We start from the raw sequence: 19111 nt of genomic DNA, 5'->3' as shown, positions 1-19111 counted from the left end.
CAATTTCTCCAAATTGGTGAAATGCCTCTGGACAGTCTGAGTTGGCCAGAAAAACACCTGCGTGAGGACCAGTGGGCAGCACCTCCCTGAGAGCTCAGAGTGACTCTCTGGGCCATTTCATAGCACCCATTCATTCTCACCCAAACTTCATAAAAAAGAGAATTAGCCCAACAATCAATTTAGCCTTTCCTAAATTTTCACTTGAAGATTGAGAAGTAACTGATAATTCTGAAACCACTATATAAATAGAAATTTCCAGAAACATTAATCAAAATAATTAACTACTAAATTTGAAGGGGAAAAAAGCCATAAAGCAAAAGTAAATCTACAGTGGCACTAGGCCAATTCTAAAGACATCTTTCTTTCCGTATGACACAAAAATCGAAAGATAAACTGCAACTGAAGAACTATATGATTATAATTGTCCTATTGCAGTCAGTCTTGATTATATTTAAAATACACATTTTGCCATTCTCATAATGAAAGGATAAGGCAGGGGCGCCTGGGTGGCTCAGTGGGTTTTAAAGTCTCTGCCTTCAGCTCAGGTCATGATCCCAGGGTCCTGAGATCAAGTCCCGAATCGGTTCTCTGTTTGGTGGGGAGCCTGCATCCCCGCCCCCACACCTGCTCTCTGCCTACTTGTGATCTCTGTCTGTCAAATAAATAAACAAAATCTTTCAAAAAAAAAAAAAAGATAAGGCACATCTGTATTCCACACTGATGATGGTTTTTCTCTGATATCAAAGTCCCTTCCTCAAGGTAGCTGCCACCCAAGATTTTTTTTTTTCCTGTAGCTGGGAATATGAACAAACAATTGGATTTCAAGGCCACATTAACTGTATATAAAGATATGCCATATACACAACATAACTGATTTCTCCTATCAAAGGTCTCACCAAGTACAAAAAAAATGTAACCAAAGATATCTCTTTTCCTACAAATCAAATTTCAGGTTTCTAGCATATATGGAGGATTTGATGTCACCATGGTTTGTTTTTTGGGTATTTTTAAGAGATTTACAAAGCTATATTCCATAATAAATTTGATGCCCCAAATCATTATAAATATGGTTCATTCATGAATTCCATACATCTTAAAAGCGCTAATTATATTTCCAACAAATTGTCTATTAGACAATAATAGACACACATAAATTATATTTCTCTACTTTTAAATAATGAATGTATCTTTGAATTTAGAATGCTAAAAAAATACATAGCCAGTTAATACATTAAGTTTTTAGTAAGATGACATCCTTAAATGCCTCTCATCACTACAAATTAAATGTTAATTTATCATTGAGAAGTAATCAAATTCAAAATAGAGTATTACTAAATATATTCTCATAAGAAGGTAAATTACAGCTTGAAAAGTACTGCCAGATACAATGTATTATGGCTCCTCTATATATACATACATAGGACAGTAGGTTTGAGAGTAGTAAGAGGTTAGAGAGTGTGGTCAAACATTTTATCATTATGAGACAAGTAAGAATCATAATGACCTCTGGTTCAGTCAGCAAAGACCACAAATAACTCAAGTGCATTTGGGAGAAACCACTATTTTTCTAGTTTTATCAAGTATATAAAGTGAATTCTGAAGAAAGTTTTACAGTTAAGCACTGTATAACAAACTTTCAGTCATTCGGGAGGATCTTTTTGTTACTTTAATTTTTTTAAAAGTTACAAAATGAATTATAGTATCTTGAGGTTAATAAAATTAATGTTTAGGAAAACAACATCCTAACAGAAGTTGAATGATGTTGAAGGAAAAGTATAGTACCTTATGAAGCATATTTTCTATTGTTCTCATATGATTAGCAACACATTCTTTGTCTCTAGAAAAAAAAATTAAAATTAGGCATTAGTAAAACTCAAGCCTTACAACCAATGTTACACATTTTAGGATAAGTAGTTATTACTGAAAAATAAGGTTTGGTTATTATTGTACTCCTTCAAAAATGCAAAACCTAACCACATTCTCTGGTATAATTCTGCATTTAACTCTTATCTTTAGTTATCTTTAGTTTGCCTGCCATAAATTAGAGGAATAAAAATCTTATGGATCTTTTCAAAAATTAAAAAAAAAAGACTGAAAAAATAAGTAATGGAAATTTTAAAAAGAGTGAAAAAGAAAAAGAAGCTATGATTACATTGTTGGGTTAAAATGTACTAGAAAGGCTGAACTTTCATTCTTTTGGTTTCTAATGAAAGAGATTTTTAAAATCATAGAGGTGGAGATATATTTTGAATGGCCACACTATGCTAAATAATATTTTCCTTTCTACATAGGCTCTTTGTGTAATAATTACACAAAAACTGTTTATGACCTTGACTAGAAGCAAAGTAACTAGTTTCTTCTATCAGACTTGAGATTGAATTTGACTTTAATAAAGATATAAAAAGTTTGGATGTACAGCAAAGGGAAAATAGTTAACACCAGAACAAGTTTGTATGATAACATCTGGTAGCTAGATTCATCGTGGTGATCACTTCTTTATGTATACAGACGTTGAATCACTACATGGTATATGTGAAGCTAATAGAATACTGTATGCCAACTACACTTAATAAAAGTAAAGCTAAATTAAAAGTTTGGATGAAAATACTGAAGACAAAAATTTAATAGTAAATTAGAAATTGAAAACTGCAAATAATGTATTAACTCTCCAAATTTCAAATTAATTTTCTTTCACGTTATAAGAACATGTACCCATGGTCACTAGATGTGACAGATTCCTGAATTAGCAACAATGTTTTGGAGACAGAATATTAAGAGACTTTGTAATCTTGTTCCCATTCATCTAAGAATTTTCAGAGCTGCAAGATGCACTAGCAATAACCTGGGCTAAGCTTTCCTTTGACATAAGGAGAAAGACTGAACAATGGCAACACAAAGCTGATGGAGTCAAATTCATATTTTTTAAAAATTGACAATCACAAAAACTTAATATGGCGGTGCAACATTACAGAGTTTCACAACTTTCAGGAAACTACTAACCTGACAATATTTTGGCCTTGTGTAAAGTCATTTTTTCACTAGTATGAGCAATTTCCGAAGCCCAATGGCAAAGTTGTGGATATCGTAGATGGCAGATCCCCTGTTCTATAATTTTGTTTACAGACTACACTGCCTCAAAAAAAATTTTAAGTAATATATATATGTATATAAATATATACATATATTTATATTTGCAATTACAGGAACTCAGAATTCCAAATTCAGAAAACAAGGAGTTTATTAAAATTAGATGTTTCTTTAATCCATAAATAGATTTTCTTTAAGCCATGCTGTTGTGAAAGGACTGTCTTAAAGTAGTCCATGAAATTTGATGTGAGGAACAAATAAAAATACCCAAGAGAGAACTGTTCAATTTGAACTTCACAGTGTATGTCAACTTGATTACCTGGTAAAAGGAAAAACACCCTCATCACATTTGCATAGCTGCCCATTCTGAAAACTGTATATTTTTTCTATTGACCGTGTTAGAATATACAGCTATAAAATTAAATGAATTTTCCATGATCAATATGTTTTTATTGCACTTAAAAAGATGTTATGATACACATGTTGATTATATCCTAGCATTTTTTAATGGAAATATTACTTGCAATATTAGTATACCATATGCAGAGCAAATCTGGGGGGCCATGGGGCAGAAGGGAATGAGGAATGTGTAAAAGAAGGAACGATGAAAAACTTCTCAGTAAAGAGTATTCCATTTCCTATTAATGAAATCACGGGTCTCCAACGTGTAACACTACAACAGAGCCCAAAACACACAATGAGCGGTGATCGAGAAACTTAATACTTTTCCGAGGTTTCTCAATAAAATATACATTGAGCATGTTGAGTTAAGAGTTTTCTTTTTTGAGGATCTATCAGAGAATTTCAAAGAGAGACAGCTGTACTTTTGTTTTCTAACACTGTATTATCCAGGGCTAAAACCCGGAGCATGAAAGTGAGAATTGATCTTTTGTCTGTTTTAAGTGATCTCCCCAAGGTCCGAGTGCTCACTTGGCTGCCATGCGGAGGGCGCTCTCCGCATCGCGGATGTTCTCCTCCAGCCGACGCTTGTCCTGCTCCAGCTGGGTGAGATGCCTATTGAGCTGACGCAGAGATTGATCTTTTCTTCTCAGCTCCATCTTTGCCTCGGAGAGACTCTGCAAGCAGACAGAAAACAGAGTTGCTTGTCAGCCCTGATAATTAACTTCAATTTATGCCATAGGCTATTAAACAAAGAAGGATACAGACTGACCGAGAAGCAGACTTGGGTCATTACACATCAGGGCTTAACAAATTTTCTGCAAAAATTTCACGCACCTACTAATTAGAAATGATAGTTCTGATAAGATTTTGAGAAAAAATGTTTAGCTACAAAATACAAGTCTGCTTTATTTTTTTAAATACTGGAAAGCACATACATTTTATTCTTACACCCCAAAAATCTGATTATAAAAACCTCAAGTTCCCTTTTCTTTAATGTGGAAGAAGTAAAGATTTTCAGGGGAGAAAGCACACGAAATTTAGAGTCTATTCAAAACAAGAACTGGCCTGTGGACAAAGTGTGTATGTGAGTGAGGGGGAGGTGGATAAGGATCCCAAGAGACTGGGGAACCCAAACTGGAAAGTACCACTACTTTATTCATAAAGAGTTCCCAAACAGGTCACTGTAGACATCTCAGTGAACTAACTGGACTCCACAGTAAAACTCACTTGCCATTAAATAACTCCATGTCGAAGGTAGCAACACAAATGTGATTAACACCTTTCATCTAACAAAGTTACAAATAATATTTGCATTCAGAGTTATTTATGTTCCATAAATATTTTTCTATTCCCAGAAGTAGAAAATCTGTTGATTGATATTTTGCTATTTGCTTTAATCTGAAATATTCCCTTAGCACAAAATTTTCAAAATGTGAGTCCACAACTCTGGTTTGGAACTTTCAGGATAAAGTTCTTAGAATCAGACCTCAAATTTAAAGAGGTATTTTCTAGACTTCATGTAAAATAACATAGGGATCACAGGATCCCTTAGGACTAAAAATTTGCTCATTCATTTTCTTAGGAAATTTCTAGAATATGAGCTTATCAACTTTTCAACTACATTTGTTATACAGTGAGCTAAACTATTGGTTACACAAGCATAACATCTTCTGCTTCCTTCTCAGAGGTTAGCCACACATTAATGTCCACTGCCTTGCTTCAAATATCCAGTTAAGAATAACCAAATGCTGTAATTTTCATGTTCAAAATTCTTCTACAGTATTCTCTTAATGCATTCACAATAGGTAGAACAGAAAACTCAAGCAGCCTTCGTGAAGCTAAAACAGTTAACTCACTCTGATTGCTAGCACACTGAAAGCAACCAGAAGTCAAACCAAGTATTTTAAAATGTTAGAAGTTTTTAAATTCATGATTTCACTTTTCAAACTGTCAAGCTGCTTCCAAGCAAATATAAGTTTAAAAAATTTAAAATAAGCAAACAGTGATTACTTATAAGATATATTCTACTGTAATCTTCAGTGTTCACAGATCGTCAAGAACATCCCACTATAGAAGCATCACTGATTCAAACCAACTTTTAAAAAGACAACAGGAGCCCCTGAGTGGCTCAGTGGGTTAAGCCTCTGCCTTCAGCTCAGGTAGTATTCTCAGGGTCCTGGGATCAAGCCCCACATTGGGCTCTCTGCTCAGCAGGGAGCCTGCTTCCCCCAGTCTCTCTGCCTGCCTCTCTGCCCACTTGTGATTTCTCTGTCAAATAAATGATTAAAATCTTTCTTAAAAAAAGACAACAAAGAATAGATTGTTAAAGGCCATGCTAAACCTAGGTATTTTGTGCCAGTGTTAAGATATTTAAAGGCACTGAAGAATCATGAGATTTCTCGATTTAAAAAAGCAAAATCCGTTCAAGTCCTTTTCAAGCCGGTATTTCTGACATCTTTCAGCTGATTTAAAAAAAAAATGCTATTTTTCAGATAGGAAGCTAAGACTAATGATCCACTACCACGACTTATGCATAAAGTTCGAATTCTTTTTTCCAACAGAATTAACAGATTTATGCCAATCCATTCCAATTCTCTTGCCCAGTAACTCTCATGACTCGCAGTGGACATTTGTGAGGGCTACTTGGGGTGCTGCTTCTAGCCTTGTCCTAAACTGATGCTCACTGGTCCCGTTTGAAAGAAACCCATGATCCCGGCATCATCACAAATCACAGTCACTTGACTTTTCAGCAATCTTATGCCACCCTTCCAAAGACCATATAGCTCTCAGAATCCAAATCTCTGCTCTATATCAAAATCTTCTTGTTTTCCTCCAGCTTTCATTCTCATCTCTCAGGGGCAATGAGTGGGCAGGGAGTCACCAAAGTCTCCTAAAGCTTGTTTGCCCTATTTTGGAAGAGGTGAATGTAGCCCGTGCCAAGACTGAAACTTCAGAAAATGAACAAGAAATGGTGTCAACCAGGTGGCGTAGGTCACACTTCCTGTGAAAATGAAGACATAGCAATCATGGTGACTTAAATTAGAGATACAAAATGCCCTTTTAAAGAGTTGAGGGACATGACAACGGAATCCACATCAGTGGGTCCTAAGGTCCATAATAAAGATGTGCGCAGAGTGCTGAGACAGAAAAAGTGGTTCAATATTATGTTCTTTCCCTAATATTCAACCTTTTTGGTTTTGATGACAAAAGTAGAAGTCTTTGGAAATCTCAACACTGAGCTTTGAAGAAAGACAGACATATTTATATGCGTGTGTATAATGTATACACACAGGTACTCTCACCATATATAAAATATAGCACATATTACATGTTTATATAAAACTTGAAGTTCAGCTTTTCTTTGCTCCTGTTCAGGTTTATCTAATTAAAACCCACGATAAACTTTATGGACTCTAATATTTCCAACCGAATGACTGAAACCAAGAGGGTGTGCCTCTAGGCAGCAAGGCAACAATGATAAGCAGCGGGTTAGCCACTAATTTCTCAAGCAGGGTAGATTGTGAAAGTGTGATGTTCTGATATCCAAGAAACTGTTCAGGAGAGAATAGGATAAATCAAGTTTAATAACTCTGCTCCTAATTGTTCCCCCAATGCTCAACTCTAATTACTTGGAGAACTCTCCTGACTGTCACCTGATATTAAGTTGTTGGAGGCTGAGCCTGGAACAGCGAGATAATCAATAAACATTTAGTGGGGAGAAGAATGAAGATCCTGTTAAGCAGTGGGAACCTGCAGCACCCAAAGCCCTCCTGCTCATGAGAAAACCTATGGGACAGCCATAGTGATTGCAAAGCAATAATCCAAAGCACTGTTTTTAGGCCTTGAGGCCTTTAGGCAACAGTACGTTTGAGGAAAAAAGGTTAACACGGTCACCCTAATTACAGCCCACTTTCACATACTTCATATATAAGCGAAGACAAGCCAATTAGGTAGAAAGGAAGATAAGGGAAGTTTTATTTGTATACTAATTAAACCCCTGATGAAATTAAAGGAAAAACATACAGCTCTGTAATTGTGTCTGAGAAAGGTCACTTCAGGTTCAGTTATCAGAACAGCACAGCCTTGAGATATTTCACTTAATCCACAATACAGCCCTCATTTTGTACTCGGGTCTTAATATTTACAAAAAAAAAAAATTCAAAGTCTGATACTGCATTTATCTTTAAACTGTGTTGTGAACAATTTTAGCGGTTAGAAAGCAAATGCTAAACAAGGGTTTCTAAAAAGACAGAATAATATTCTGCCTAGGTGAGAATCGATGCCACCATTCTGCCTAAGATTTGGAGTTTTTGCCTTAAAACCAAAATGTCTTAAAGCAAATTTTTACCAAAAAATCCCAAATTGACTGTATATCCAAAGCTACTCTGCAACATACGTATTGTATTTCTTTGGATAACGGTGTTGCTGTTCACCTGCATTTACACCTCTCGCAGTCCAGGGGGCTGGGGGGCTGGGTGGGCCGAGGCTTTCACTAAACCACTTATAAGAGGATATTTTTACATCCGCTGTTTTCCTAAGGTGGTCACACAAAGCTATTTATTGCTAATGAAAGCTGTCAAGAAAAATGTGGGTACCAAGGAAGTAGTTAAATATAGGGAAAGCTTAGAATATATGGTAGATTTGAATATTAAAAGACTCACATGTTTTCTAAAATGTCTTTTTTCTTATTTGCAGTTTCTGAAGTTCCCATAACAGACGTGCACTACTGTTCAATAAGAACACAGTTATTTTTTAATTCTTTAATTCACAAGTGATGGCATATTTCTAAAGCTTTAAATGTTTATTGAAGCTAACACTTTGTTTTGATTGTGAATATAAATTAAAATTCTATTAGTTTGCACCTATGGAAATATTTTGTGCAGTGGAATTTTTTTAATAACTGCTTTATGGAGCTAGAACTCACCTACTCCATATTCACCTTTTTGAAGTGTACACTTGAGTGAGTTTTAGTATATTCACAGAATTGTGCAACCATCACTAGTAAGGGGTCTGTTTTGGGGAGAAGAAGTTCTTTAAAAAACAACAACAACAACAACAACAACAAAAAACCTGTCAAAACAACATGGCCACCTAAATATGGCATCTTCCATTTCAGAAAACTCGAATTCTAAACTACACATGATATACAAAGTTTATCATTTTGTCCAGTAATCGTTTCAAAAATGTAAAATTTGTAACACGATTTCTCTGAATCAAAATATTTGCCTCATAGATGTGGTTTAGCACAAAAGCTAAAGTTTTCTGAGAGAATGTGCACAACTCTACAATTAATATTTCTGGATGTTAAGGGGATCATCCCACAGGTTCTTTCTCATAAGGGTAGAGTGTAGCAGGGCTTTACACCATTAGGGCCAGTGAAGAAGACCGAGCCCCAGGAGATACTGCTTCTATAGATTTTCTTTTGTCTAATGGGAAATATCTATGGATCCACATTCCTACAGACTAAAAGCTAATGGCTTATTCAATTTGGTATAAAAGTAAGTCATACAAAATGAAAGCTAAAACAACACCACCAGCGTTCTAAAGAACGAAGCTACATTTCCTAGGCCAGAGGTAAAAAAAACATCTCTGACATATTTTTTTAAACTTTATTGCTGTCTGACTGTCATTTTTTAATAAACATTCCTAGGTTGTGGTAAATTTGGAGCAACATCTCAGGGCACTAACACTAAGGCCGGGAAGGAATCGGCACTGTCTTCAACCCTACTCTCATAATGGGACAACTAGAAAAGTATATAAATCAAGAACTGAGTGGCTGCTGGGTCGACCACGTTAGGCTAGCTGCCACAGAAAGCATAAAGTTAAAGCTTACAACTGGGTATACTAGTTAGGGCTGAAACAAAAGAATACCATATTTTACAATCAAGCGTGAAAATCTGTGAGATAGGCAATCAGACAATTTACAATAAATATACGATAGTAAAAGATGCTGATACATGGTGAAACTAATATACGGATAAATTTTGGTTCCTAGTATTCTATAGTTTAGATGGATAGTCTATATTAAAAGTTCTGCAATTTTAAGTTATCTTCCTTAGGGATGCTGTCTTCTATTATTTTCTAATGAAATACTACACAGAAGGTGAGTGACATATTTATAAGCTGCAGCAAAGATGAAATACCTTACCCATTTTGGGGGCTGAATAAAATGACAATCTAGTTACAACTCATATGTCTAGTAAGATGACAGATGTGAAAATGTCCTATAAACTAAAGAAGGCTACATAAATTTAATATGCATGATTAATGCAATACTTACACTTCTCATGTAATGCCATTATAGCCTTCTTCAAATCCCCACCTGTACCTGGCAACTTGAGTCTCTGTTTTATTTCCACATCATCATATAAGTATATGTATATGCACACAGACATGTAAATATATATAATTTTTTAAAATAATGATTTATATCACATTTGGAAAAGATAAAAGGAAATTAACAAACCAAATATAAAATAAGTTACTTTCATAAATGGGCCATATACCATAGGGATAATTATCCAAAAAAATGGAACATATGAGTGATGAAAATTCACCTTTAAAGTTTCAAAGTATGCTGTAAGATTTTGTTGTATAATGCTTTATGCTATTGGTACCATATTCTCACATATTCCTTTGTAAATGTCCTCTTACATCCCATCAAGATAAAAGCAAAAAGTTAACCCTTCCCAGTAAACTAACTGAATGTGATCAATAGTAAAATATAAAGGAAAGAAAAGGAACCTCATAAAACCATTCAAAGTGTATTTAATGCTGTTTGTCTAAATCTCACATACATACTACAAAACTGGTAGCTTAAAAGTGTTAGGTAACAATAAGGTGAAGTGGGAGAGAAATAGTTGAAACACATTTCAGAGGACCAAAAAAGAGGATAATAAAGAGAATCACGAGAGCCCTCTCAACTGGAAAATACACTCAGAAAAGTAGAGAATGGACAAGTAGCTAGATTTACTGGGACACATGGTATGGAAAGCAGTGATGTGGCAGGAATATTTTCTCAGAGCATAAAACACTTTCACTGTACTACAAGCCTTATGAAACAGAAACCAGCCGCAGGAGACAACCGCCACGACACTGCTCTAATAGGATCAGCTCTTGGGTGCCTGCGTGGCTCAGTTGGTTAAGCACCCACCTTTAGCTCAGGTCATGATCCAGTTGCTGGGTTCAAGTTCCACATCAGCCTCCCAGCTCAGTGGGGAGTCTGCTTCTCCCTCTGCCCTTTACCCTGCTCTTGCTCTTTCTCTCTCTCAAATAAATAACATCTTAAAAAAAAAAAAATCATGGCCTCTAAGTTCCCTCAGTGAATCCCTAAGAAGTAGCAAGGGAGAGAATACACATAAGTTCTTCTGTTGGACCTTATCAGCTATAGACTACCCCAGCAGGTCCTAAAAACTTGACACAGATGATAACCTTAGCTATGTGAAGGTCCAGAAAGTTGCTGAATTCCCTGGCAATATTTTAAGTGAGTCAAGCTATGAATTAGGTTGTAGAAAAAAATATCATTTAGAATGAAATGCTATTTTCAAATCACTTGAGAATTACTTAAAACTACTGTCTAAGAAGAATTAGAAAAAAAAATGAATAATTTATAAAGGACTTCATATAGTTGGATTGATGACATTTAAATAAAAATAAATTGTTGTTGGAGGAATTTTTTAATTTTAAGAATTCTTTCTGTGATATAATTGAATAATAGCTTAGGTAATACTATATCATAATTAAAATACCTGCACAGTAATAGTTTCATTGTGCTACAGAATTTAAATAACTATTTATTTTGAATATGCTACATATTAAATAATATTAGTAAAAGTAAATCAAATATCAGCTGAGTAAAAATCAATTATCTAAGAGAATCTGAAGGTCAAATGTAAATTAGAAAAATAAACTTGGGTTCCTTTAGGCATAAGTATAAATACAACAAAGTCCAAGTTTTTTCTTGGAAGTTTATTCATTGGATGAATTTTTGTGTATTAAGTATTATACTACTGAAGGTATGTGCTATGGTGAGTGCTCTGAAGTAGGTAAACCTGACGATTCACAGACCTGTACCCCTGGGGTTAATAATACATTTTATGTTAATAAAGGCAATAACAACAACAAAAAAAAAAAAAGTGGGGTGCCTGGGTGGCTCAGTGGGTTAAAGCCTCTATCTTAGGCTCAGGTCATGATCTCAGGGTCCTGGGATCGAGCCCCACATCGGGCTCTCTGCTCAGCAGGGAGCCTGCTTCTCCCTCTCTCTCTGCCTGCCTCTCTGCCTTCTTGGGATCTCTGTCTGTCAAATAAATAAATAAAATCTTTAAAAAAAAGAAAAAAACAAAAATATTATACTACTGATCACTGTCTTAATGTTGGAAGTATAATCACGGGGATGGGGGAGGGGTAGAGTTCTAAACACCACACCTTCGCTAACATGCACCATCTGGAGCATTCCACCTTTGTATGAAGACTCTAGGCCTGTTCTCAAACAATGTCTGTCATACTCTGAGTCTTCCATAAATGTTTGCAATTATAACTTATTTTCCCCAAATTCTGTGGGGGAAAATAGCTGGAGTAGCAACTGAACCACATGACTTTATCATACAAACATCTCATTGTTATATTAACTCATTTCATTCTTCAAAATCCAAGGCGATGGTTCACATTATCATTCCTATTTTACACATAACAAAACTAAGAATCAGAGGAGTTAAGTAATATTTCCAAGGTCATGTAAGTACTGAATGGGTTTATGCCAAAATGTGAGCCCAAGTCACAGCCCACTAAATCCTTGTTCTTTATCCTGCACTAACAATGATATTTATTAGTAACCATCTCTCCAGAATTTCTATAAAATCCACTAACTGGGAAATCCCCACGGAAATGTAAAGCCAACATTTCACCTATTTCTCAAGTAAGGTAAGGTGTTTCAATCTATGTAAATGGTTGCTTTCTATTTATATTGAAATAAGCTTCAATAAGGACTTTAGTATTGTGTAATGGCACACTTTCAATGTCAAAACTCAAAGTGTGCATAATTCAAGATCTCCTATGTGAAAACAGGATCACTGTCATCACTTATTAAATGTAATAATGAAATTAAATTAAAAACTGAATATTTGCAAAGTAAGGCTGAATTATATAATAGTACACCATTACAGTACAGAGTTTTATATATTTCAAGACCACATTAGGCCACTGCTTTTTTCCCAGCCTTTTGAAAAGCAGTGTAGCTCTCTGTCACTTTCCTCTGTAAGTCAGCAATAACGGCATTGAACTTTCCCCACATACCTAGAGATTTGGCTGCCCAGCAGAACCACTTCTTACAGGTTTATTACATGATCTCCACACTAACACAATATGTATCAAGCTCTATAATATCAACACTTGTAGCCAAACCCACCTGGTAAAGAGATCTTAGCTACTGTATGAAAGGTCATCTACGTGCCTAATTTAATCCAAAAATGCCACCTTTGAAGAACTGACACCATACAGGTTATATTATAACATTATAGCAAAAGAAGAATTAGTCATTAGGACAGATATTTTTAGTCAAAGATGTGAGAGTAGAACTGAATTTGACTGAAAAGAATGCCATTACACAAACTGAAACAGACAAAGGAGAGGAGGTGGGGAAAGGGAAAGGAATTGAGAGAGCAACAGTTCAAATCCGGTAGTTCTGGTGCCACTCCAGCTCATAAGAGGTGACACGGACAAAGCAAATGGCCATCACAACCAAACCTGCTGTTCCACCTGGTGGCCCTCCTGTGGCTCCGATACTGCCCTACCCTCACAAGGAGGTAAAAGTGAGAGTGAGTCTCCTGAACAGAAGATGTGCCTTCATTCGACCTGACCTCTGAATGTACACCAACTTCATTTGGTGCCCCACTGAAGAAATGGCACCATATTCCAACATGGAGGAAAACCTGGCTGTTAGGGATTTGTTTGAATATGTCATCTCTAAATGACTTCTTACAGGAACAGAGATAAATAGGAGTAGTTTATTGTAGGCTGGAAGGGGTGAAAAGAAGGAAAATGGCTTCATCCTTTTTCCACTAATAATTTCAAATATTCCATTAGATTTCACTAAAGAAAAAAGGCACTTTTGGTTGTATAACATTTTTGCCTTATATGCTGATCCTATAGCCTAATCCCAATATAGGATGTGACTCTACTATATCTATTTGTAATCGTGCTTCCTCATGCCAAAGCCATTATTAATAGTAATAGTAGTAATAAGAATAACTAACACTTTCTGAGTACTAATCTTATTAACTCTGTGAGGTACGTACTACTATTATTCCCACTTTACATATGAGGGAACTGAGGCATGGAGCCCAAGGTTACACAGAGCCAGAGTTCAAAACCAGACAGGATGAGATATAACTAAATAAATACATAAAAACAAAGAATGTACTCCTCTTCAAAATGAATTATCTAGAAAGATGAGAAAACGTTTGGAAAGCAGTTGGTTTTCTTTTTCTTATTTTTTTAAAGATTTATTTATTTGAGGGAGAGAGAGAGAGAGAGACCAAAAGCCCTCTCCCTATTGCTGAACAGGGAGCCTGATGAGGGACTCGATCCCAGGACCCTGGCCGAAGGCAGCCGCTTAACCAACAGAGCCACCCAGGTGCCCAGCAGGTGGTTTTCAAGCTAAGTGTTCAGTGTCGTGAAGATCGCTCTCAGCACAATAAAACGGCATGTTCTGAGAAATACAAGAGGTAAGGCATGACTGAAGAATGCCACTGAGAATGGCAAAAGAAAAGACTAGAAAGGTACATGCAGGCCAGTTGCAGTCAGAAAACCAGACTTTTAATCTTGCCAATGGTTTTTACACAGTATTCCACAGAGGGGCATCAAGATAACTTGGGGGCAGCACTTGAATTAACGGACCCCCAACTCTCTTCCTTCTTTCAACCAGACTGTGTTTGAATGTCTTCTATGAGCTTTTGTGTAATATTACCTTCAAAGAAGGGTTCTATGGCTGAGTACTTGCCAACAATTGTCATAGAAAGCTATGGGGAGCCACTGCGGGATTCCTGGCCTGGAGCAGCATTTTCCGATCTCAGTCTCAGAAATCATATATACAAAGCATAACTGCCAAATTCGAATGAATGCACAAGATCATTCTGGCATACTGCAACAGCTCATTTGCATCTTCAGCTGGAATCTAACAAAGGTTTAGTAAGATTTCACCTTTGAGTATTCACCTAAATCTGATACTAGATTTAAAAGAATTTTTAAAAGAACTAGCTTGTACCAGATCATTTCCCTTAGTATGCTAAGGAGTATTATATCAAATTCATGCTTACATTCCTCAAGCAGAGTAAATATTATTTACTTTATATACATGAAATATCCTGGTCACATATTTTCTATTTCTACTAATACCTATATCAAATCCTGTAGGTTATTTGAATCCTATGATGGAGACCCATATAGACTGAGGTGTGGCAGAAATATCTGATGAAAAGAATACGTTATTTTAGGAGCACAAAAAAGCTGATTAACAGCTAAAATCAGTGGTTATTTTCTAATAACTACATTGTCTGGTATTTAAAAATGTCCTTTCCACATTTTACCAATAACAAGTTAGTTATAATGCTGGGTCATTTTAAAGAAAAAAAAGGTTGAAAAAAGTTACCACTGGCAATAACCAACACAACGTAATTAAATAAATAAATAGATAGATATGTAGATAGGTTAGTATCAGCTTTCCCATTATGCTATAGCCCATGACAATTATTTTTTTTAACATATCTGGGTGAAATATGTAATTTTTCATTCCTCTTCCTCCTAATAATTATAGAAAAAGAGACTGGACATAAATAATACAGATAGTGTTAAAACAAAGATTCAGCAACAGTTTGCACTTTCAAACAAAGTATTGGGAAAAAAGAGAGAGATGGACCCAAGCTTTGTGCAATTTCTTGAGAAAATGTACTTAGGAAAACTTGCATCTTTGGGTAGTAACAGTTGAATATATATATACTCTGGGGAAGAAACAATATAACAAAACATTATTTTGAGGCTTTGTTTCAAAGGGAATTTCCCTTTGTGTAAGGGTGTGTGTGTGTGTGTGTGTGTGTGTACGTAGATGTATATATATTTAACTCAATAAATAGTACCATTTTGGTTATAAGAGCTTCTCATAAAATTAGTATAGTTTACATTTCTGATCCCTCTGTAATCAACCCATTTACTGGAAGAAAAACACACAGCTATCCATCTAAATGAGTGAGATCACCATCTTCTGGTGACTCCTTGAAATGTCAAGCATATGGCTTCTGGAGCCTAGACAATGCTTTGTGTAATGTGGTTAACAAAGTCTACATATTCTAGAACATTCAGGTTTATTTAAAGAAAAACAGCAAAATACTCTGAATAATCTTTTCTTTTTAGACTAAGAAAAACTCTAAAGCAAAAGAGAAAATTCCAACTAAATATATGGTTTCGCTACAGGGTGTCTGGCTGGCTCAGTCAGTTAGTGCAAGCAATACTGATCTTGGGGTTGTAAATTTAAGCCCCACGTTGGGTGTAGAGATTACTTAAAAATAAAAAAATTTTCAAAAATAAAAATAAATAAATAAACAGTTCCCTGTTTTCAACCCTTCTAGCAAACTTGGGGAAAGAGCTATCTATAGGTGATAACATGTAAAGTTCTATCAAATTCAATCAATCTAACTAGAAAACAGAAAATTCATCTTTTCTGTATTTATGAAGTTTTTTAAAAATCAGTTATTATGGTGGATTGTATTTGTTCCACCTCCCTGAGGAGAAAGCATACTCTTTCCAGTCCCACTGCTTTCTGGCTTGACCATGTAATCAGTGGTGTCTCTTCTGGAAGAAGGATTATATATTCCCTACCTTATCAGATTCAGAGGTGCCCACATTACTTTCTTTGGCCAATGAAATTTGGACAGAAGTAAAATAATGTCAATTCCTAGTAGACACAAGAACAGCAATGTCCTAAATAGAGGCCATTACTGGTAGCAAGACTAACAGTGTCCAAGATAGGGGCTACTCTATGACCCTTATTCAGAGTGAGAAGCCTATGAAGCAGAAGTACAGCTGATCCATGACAGGTATACACAAGGCATGAGAAGTCCCTTGTAAGGCTACTGAAATTTGGGGGTCATTTGTTACTGCAGCATTACAAAGAGTATCCTAACTGATACACTTCTATTCCTACATATAGCAATTTACTCTAGGGTTTTTGTGGGGTTTTTTCCTTAATATTTCTGTTCTTTCTTTCTCCAATTCTTTCTTATTTATTTTAGAAAGAGAGTGTGTCTGGGCATGCAGGCAGGTGGAAGAACAGAGAGGGAGGGACAGGGGAGGGACAGAAAGAGGGAGACAATGTCAAGCACAATCTGCGCTGAGAGCAGAGCCCTGCCTGGGCTCAATCTCACAATCCTGAGATCATGACAACTCTAGGAGTTATACAGCTATAAAATCATTAGTGGATACTTTAAAAAATCAGATTCTAACCTGATTTAATATTAGATCATCAATAGAGGAATGAATTTTAATTAAATATTAAAAACCACAGCAAGTCAGTTGATTTTAGTCAGTATAAAAATATGATAAAAGTATATCACTCTCTTACAGAAAAATGTTGAGTTGCACACAATTAAAATAAACTAATATGCACAGCTATAATTGATAAAAACATTTTCTTCTAAAACCTTTTCTAGTTTATATTGAGTGTATGCATATCTCACTTCAACATTTTCCACTCTAAAAGATATGAGGAGAAAATATGTCTAAGCAATTCTTTATTCCTTTTCTTTTCCTTCTTAAAAATAAATTATATTTATTGACATTTTAAAATGGTCATGATATATTTCTAACTTTTTTTTCTCTACTTACTTATTTGACACAGAGAAAGAGAGAGCAGGTAGGCAGAGCAGTAGGCAGAGAGAGGGGGGAAGCAGGCTCCCGTAGAGCAGAGAGCCCAATGGAGGGCTGATCCCAGAACCCTGAGATCATGACCCGAGACGAAGGCAGAGGCCTAACCCACTGGGCCACCCAGGCACCCCTATATTTCTGAATTTTAAAAGGCGATATTATAACACTATAAAATGTATTTTCAAATACATCTATGATATACTGTACACATTACTAATATGTATGGAAATATATTAATGTTTACATTTAAAAATTTTTAAAGGTATGTGCCAAAACGACAACAGAAATATTCTTAGTATTATTCCATTATTTTCAACATATTATGTATAAACTCTAGGTAACAAAAAATGCAACTGTCACAATTTTTATAGGCTCCACTTTCATCATAAAACCTTAACTTAAATTTATATATGGGACATCATAACAATAGTAATTGAAATTGATTTTGTAAATGTGGTCTATAAACAAGGGAAGGAAATTAATCAGTTATATAACCTTTTATCAAATGCATATCAAATATGCAGCTATATTTAATCACTATCATTTATCCAACTCCTTGGGAAAGAGATTACAAGATTTCAATGATTTGTTTCCCTTTCAGAGAATAAGCAGTAACAGGCTTAGGATTTCTTAAGCTAATAGTCACATCATAATACAAATCCATCTAATTCAGGGGATTTTGCCAAAGCCTCAATCATAAGTAAAGTTGTTTCTTTTTAATACTTTTAGCCATAAATGCCTTATCCACATTCTTCATAGATAAATGATTTTCTAAATTACATAAGGACCTTATGTCTGTTCTGTGTCACAGGACTCAGATCAGAGAAACAGATGAGTTCTATTTCCATCACAGAAGCACTGTTGATGATTCTGGTATGCTTTGATACTCTAACTTTACTCCTGAAATAAGATAAAACCACTATAAAGGTGCTTCTCTTTCATCTATCACAGAGAATTTCCTTCTTGGTGCTCTTACCAATAATCCTTACTACATATACCTCCCTAACTATATTTTGGGATTTGGCCAGGTTTTTGGCTACCAGAATTCAAAACTGACAAACATATCTTACACTTTATAGTTTTAGAGATTCCACTTTTATAGAGGTTAATACTGCCATATATATATATTTTTTTTTTAATTAAAACACAGTAAGTAATATTTGCCAGCATTCCATAAGACCAAAGCATGACAAAGTCATTCATCAGGTAACCCTTTAACTGAAAATACTAAAACAGGGGCACTTGGGTGGCTCAGTGGGTTAAATCCTCTGCCTTCGGCTCAGGCCTTGATCCCAGAGTCCTGGAATCGAGCCTCACATTGGGCTCTCTGCTCAGCAGGGAGCCTGCTTCCTCCTCTCTCTCTGCCTGCCTCTCTGCCTACTTGTGATCTATGTCTGTCAAATAAATAAGTAAAATCTTTAAAAAAAAGAAAAGAAAGAAAAAGAAAATACTAAAACAAAATGCAGTTTTTCAACATCAGAAAATACCAGTATTTTCTGCAATCTCATGTTATGTTAGCTGTAAGACTGAAATATTAGTTAACTTCCAAATAAAACTCGAGCATGTTAATTAAATGTTTCCTATAAACAGAATGAAATAATGATTTAGAATACTTAGCCCCACATAGGGGTAAAATTACCTCTAAAATGAATTAAACATTGCCACATAATCATGTCAGATATAAACATATAATTAGATAATTACCTCCAAA

General features: G+C 35.4%; 1 protein-coding gene across 11 annotated transcripts in view; it reads right to left on the bottom strand.

Moving 5' to 3' along the window:
• Positions 1-19111, bottom strand: part of CCDC171 (coiled-coil domain containing 171) — a 291861-nt gene that overhangs the window by 86090 nt on the left and 186660 nt on the right. For 10 of the 11 annotated variants that reach the window (XM_082695056.1, XM_082695058.1, XM_082695061.1 and 7 more), the window contains 2 exons: positions 4018-4163; positions 1783-1837 (listed from right to left, as the gene is read on the bottom strand). In XM_082695056.1, the coding sequence (XP_082551182.1) occupies positions 1783-1837; positions 4018-4163 (201 nt within the window). The remainder of the gene's footprint in view (positions 1-1782; positions 1838-4017; positions 4164-19111) is intronic. The other variant, XM_082695063.1, reaches the window with a different exon arrangement.

This window comes from Mustela nivalis, assembly GCF_964662115.1.
Source record: "Mustela nivalis genome assembly, chromosome: 13".
Taxonomy (NCBI): domain Eukaryota; kingdom Metazoa; phylum Chordata; class Mammalia; order Carnivora; family Mustelidae; genus Mustela; species Mustela nivalis.
The sequence above is the reverse complement of the archived record's forward strand: the minus strand, read 5'-3'. Positions and strand labels throughout refer to the sequence as shown.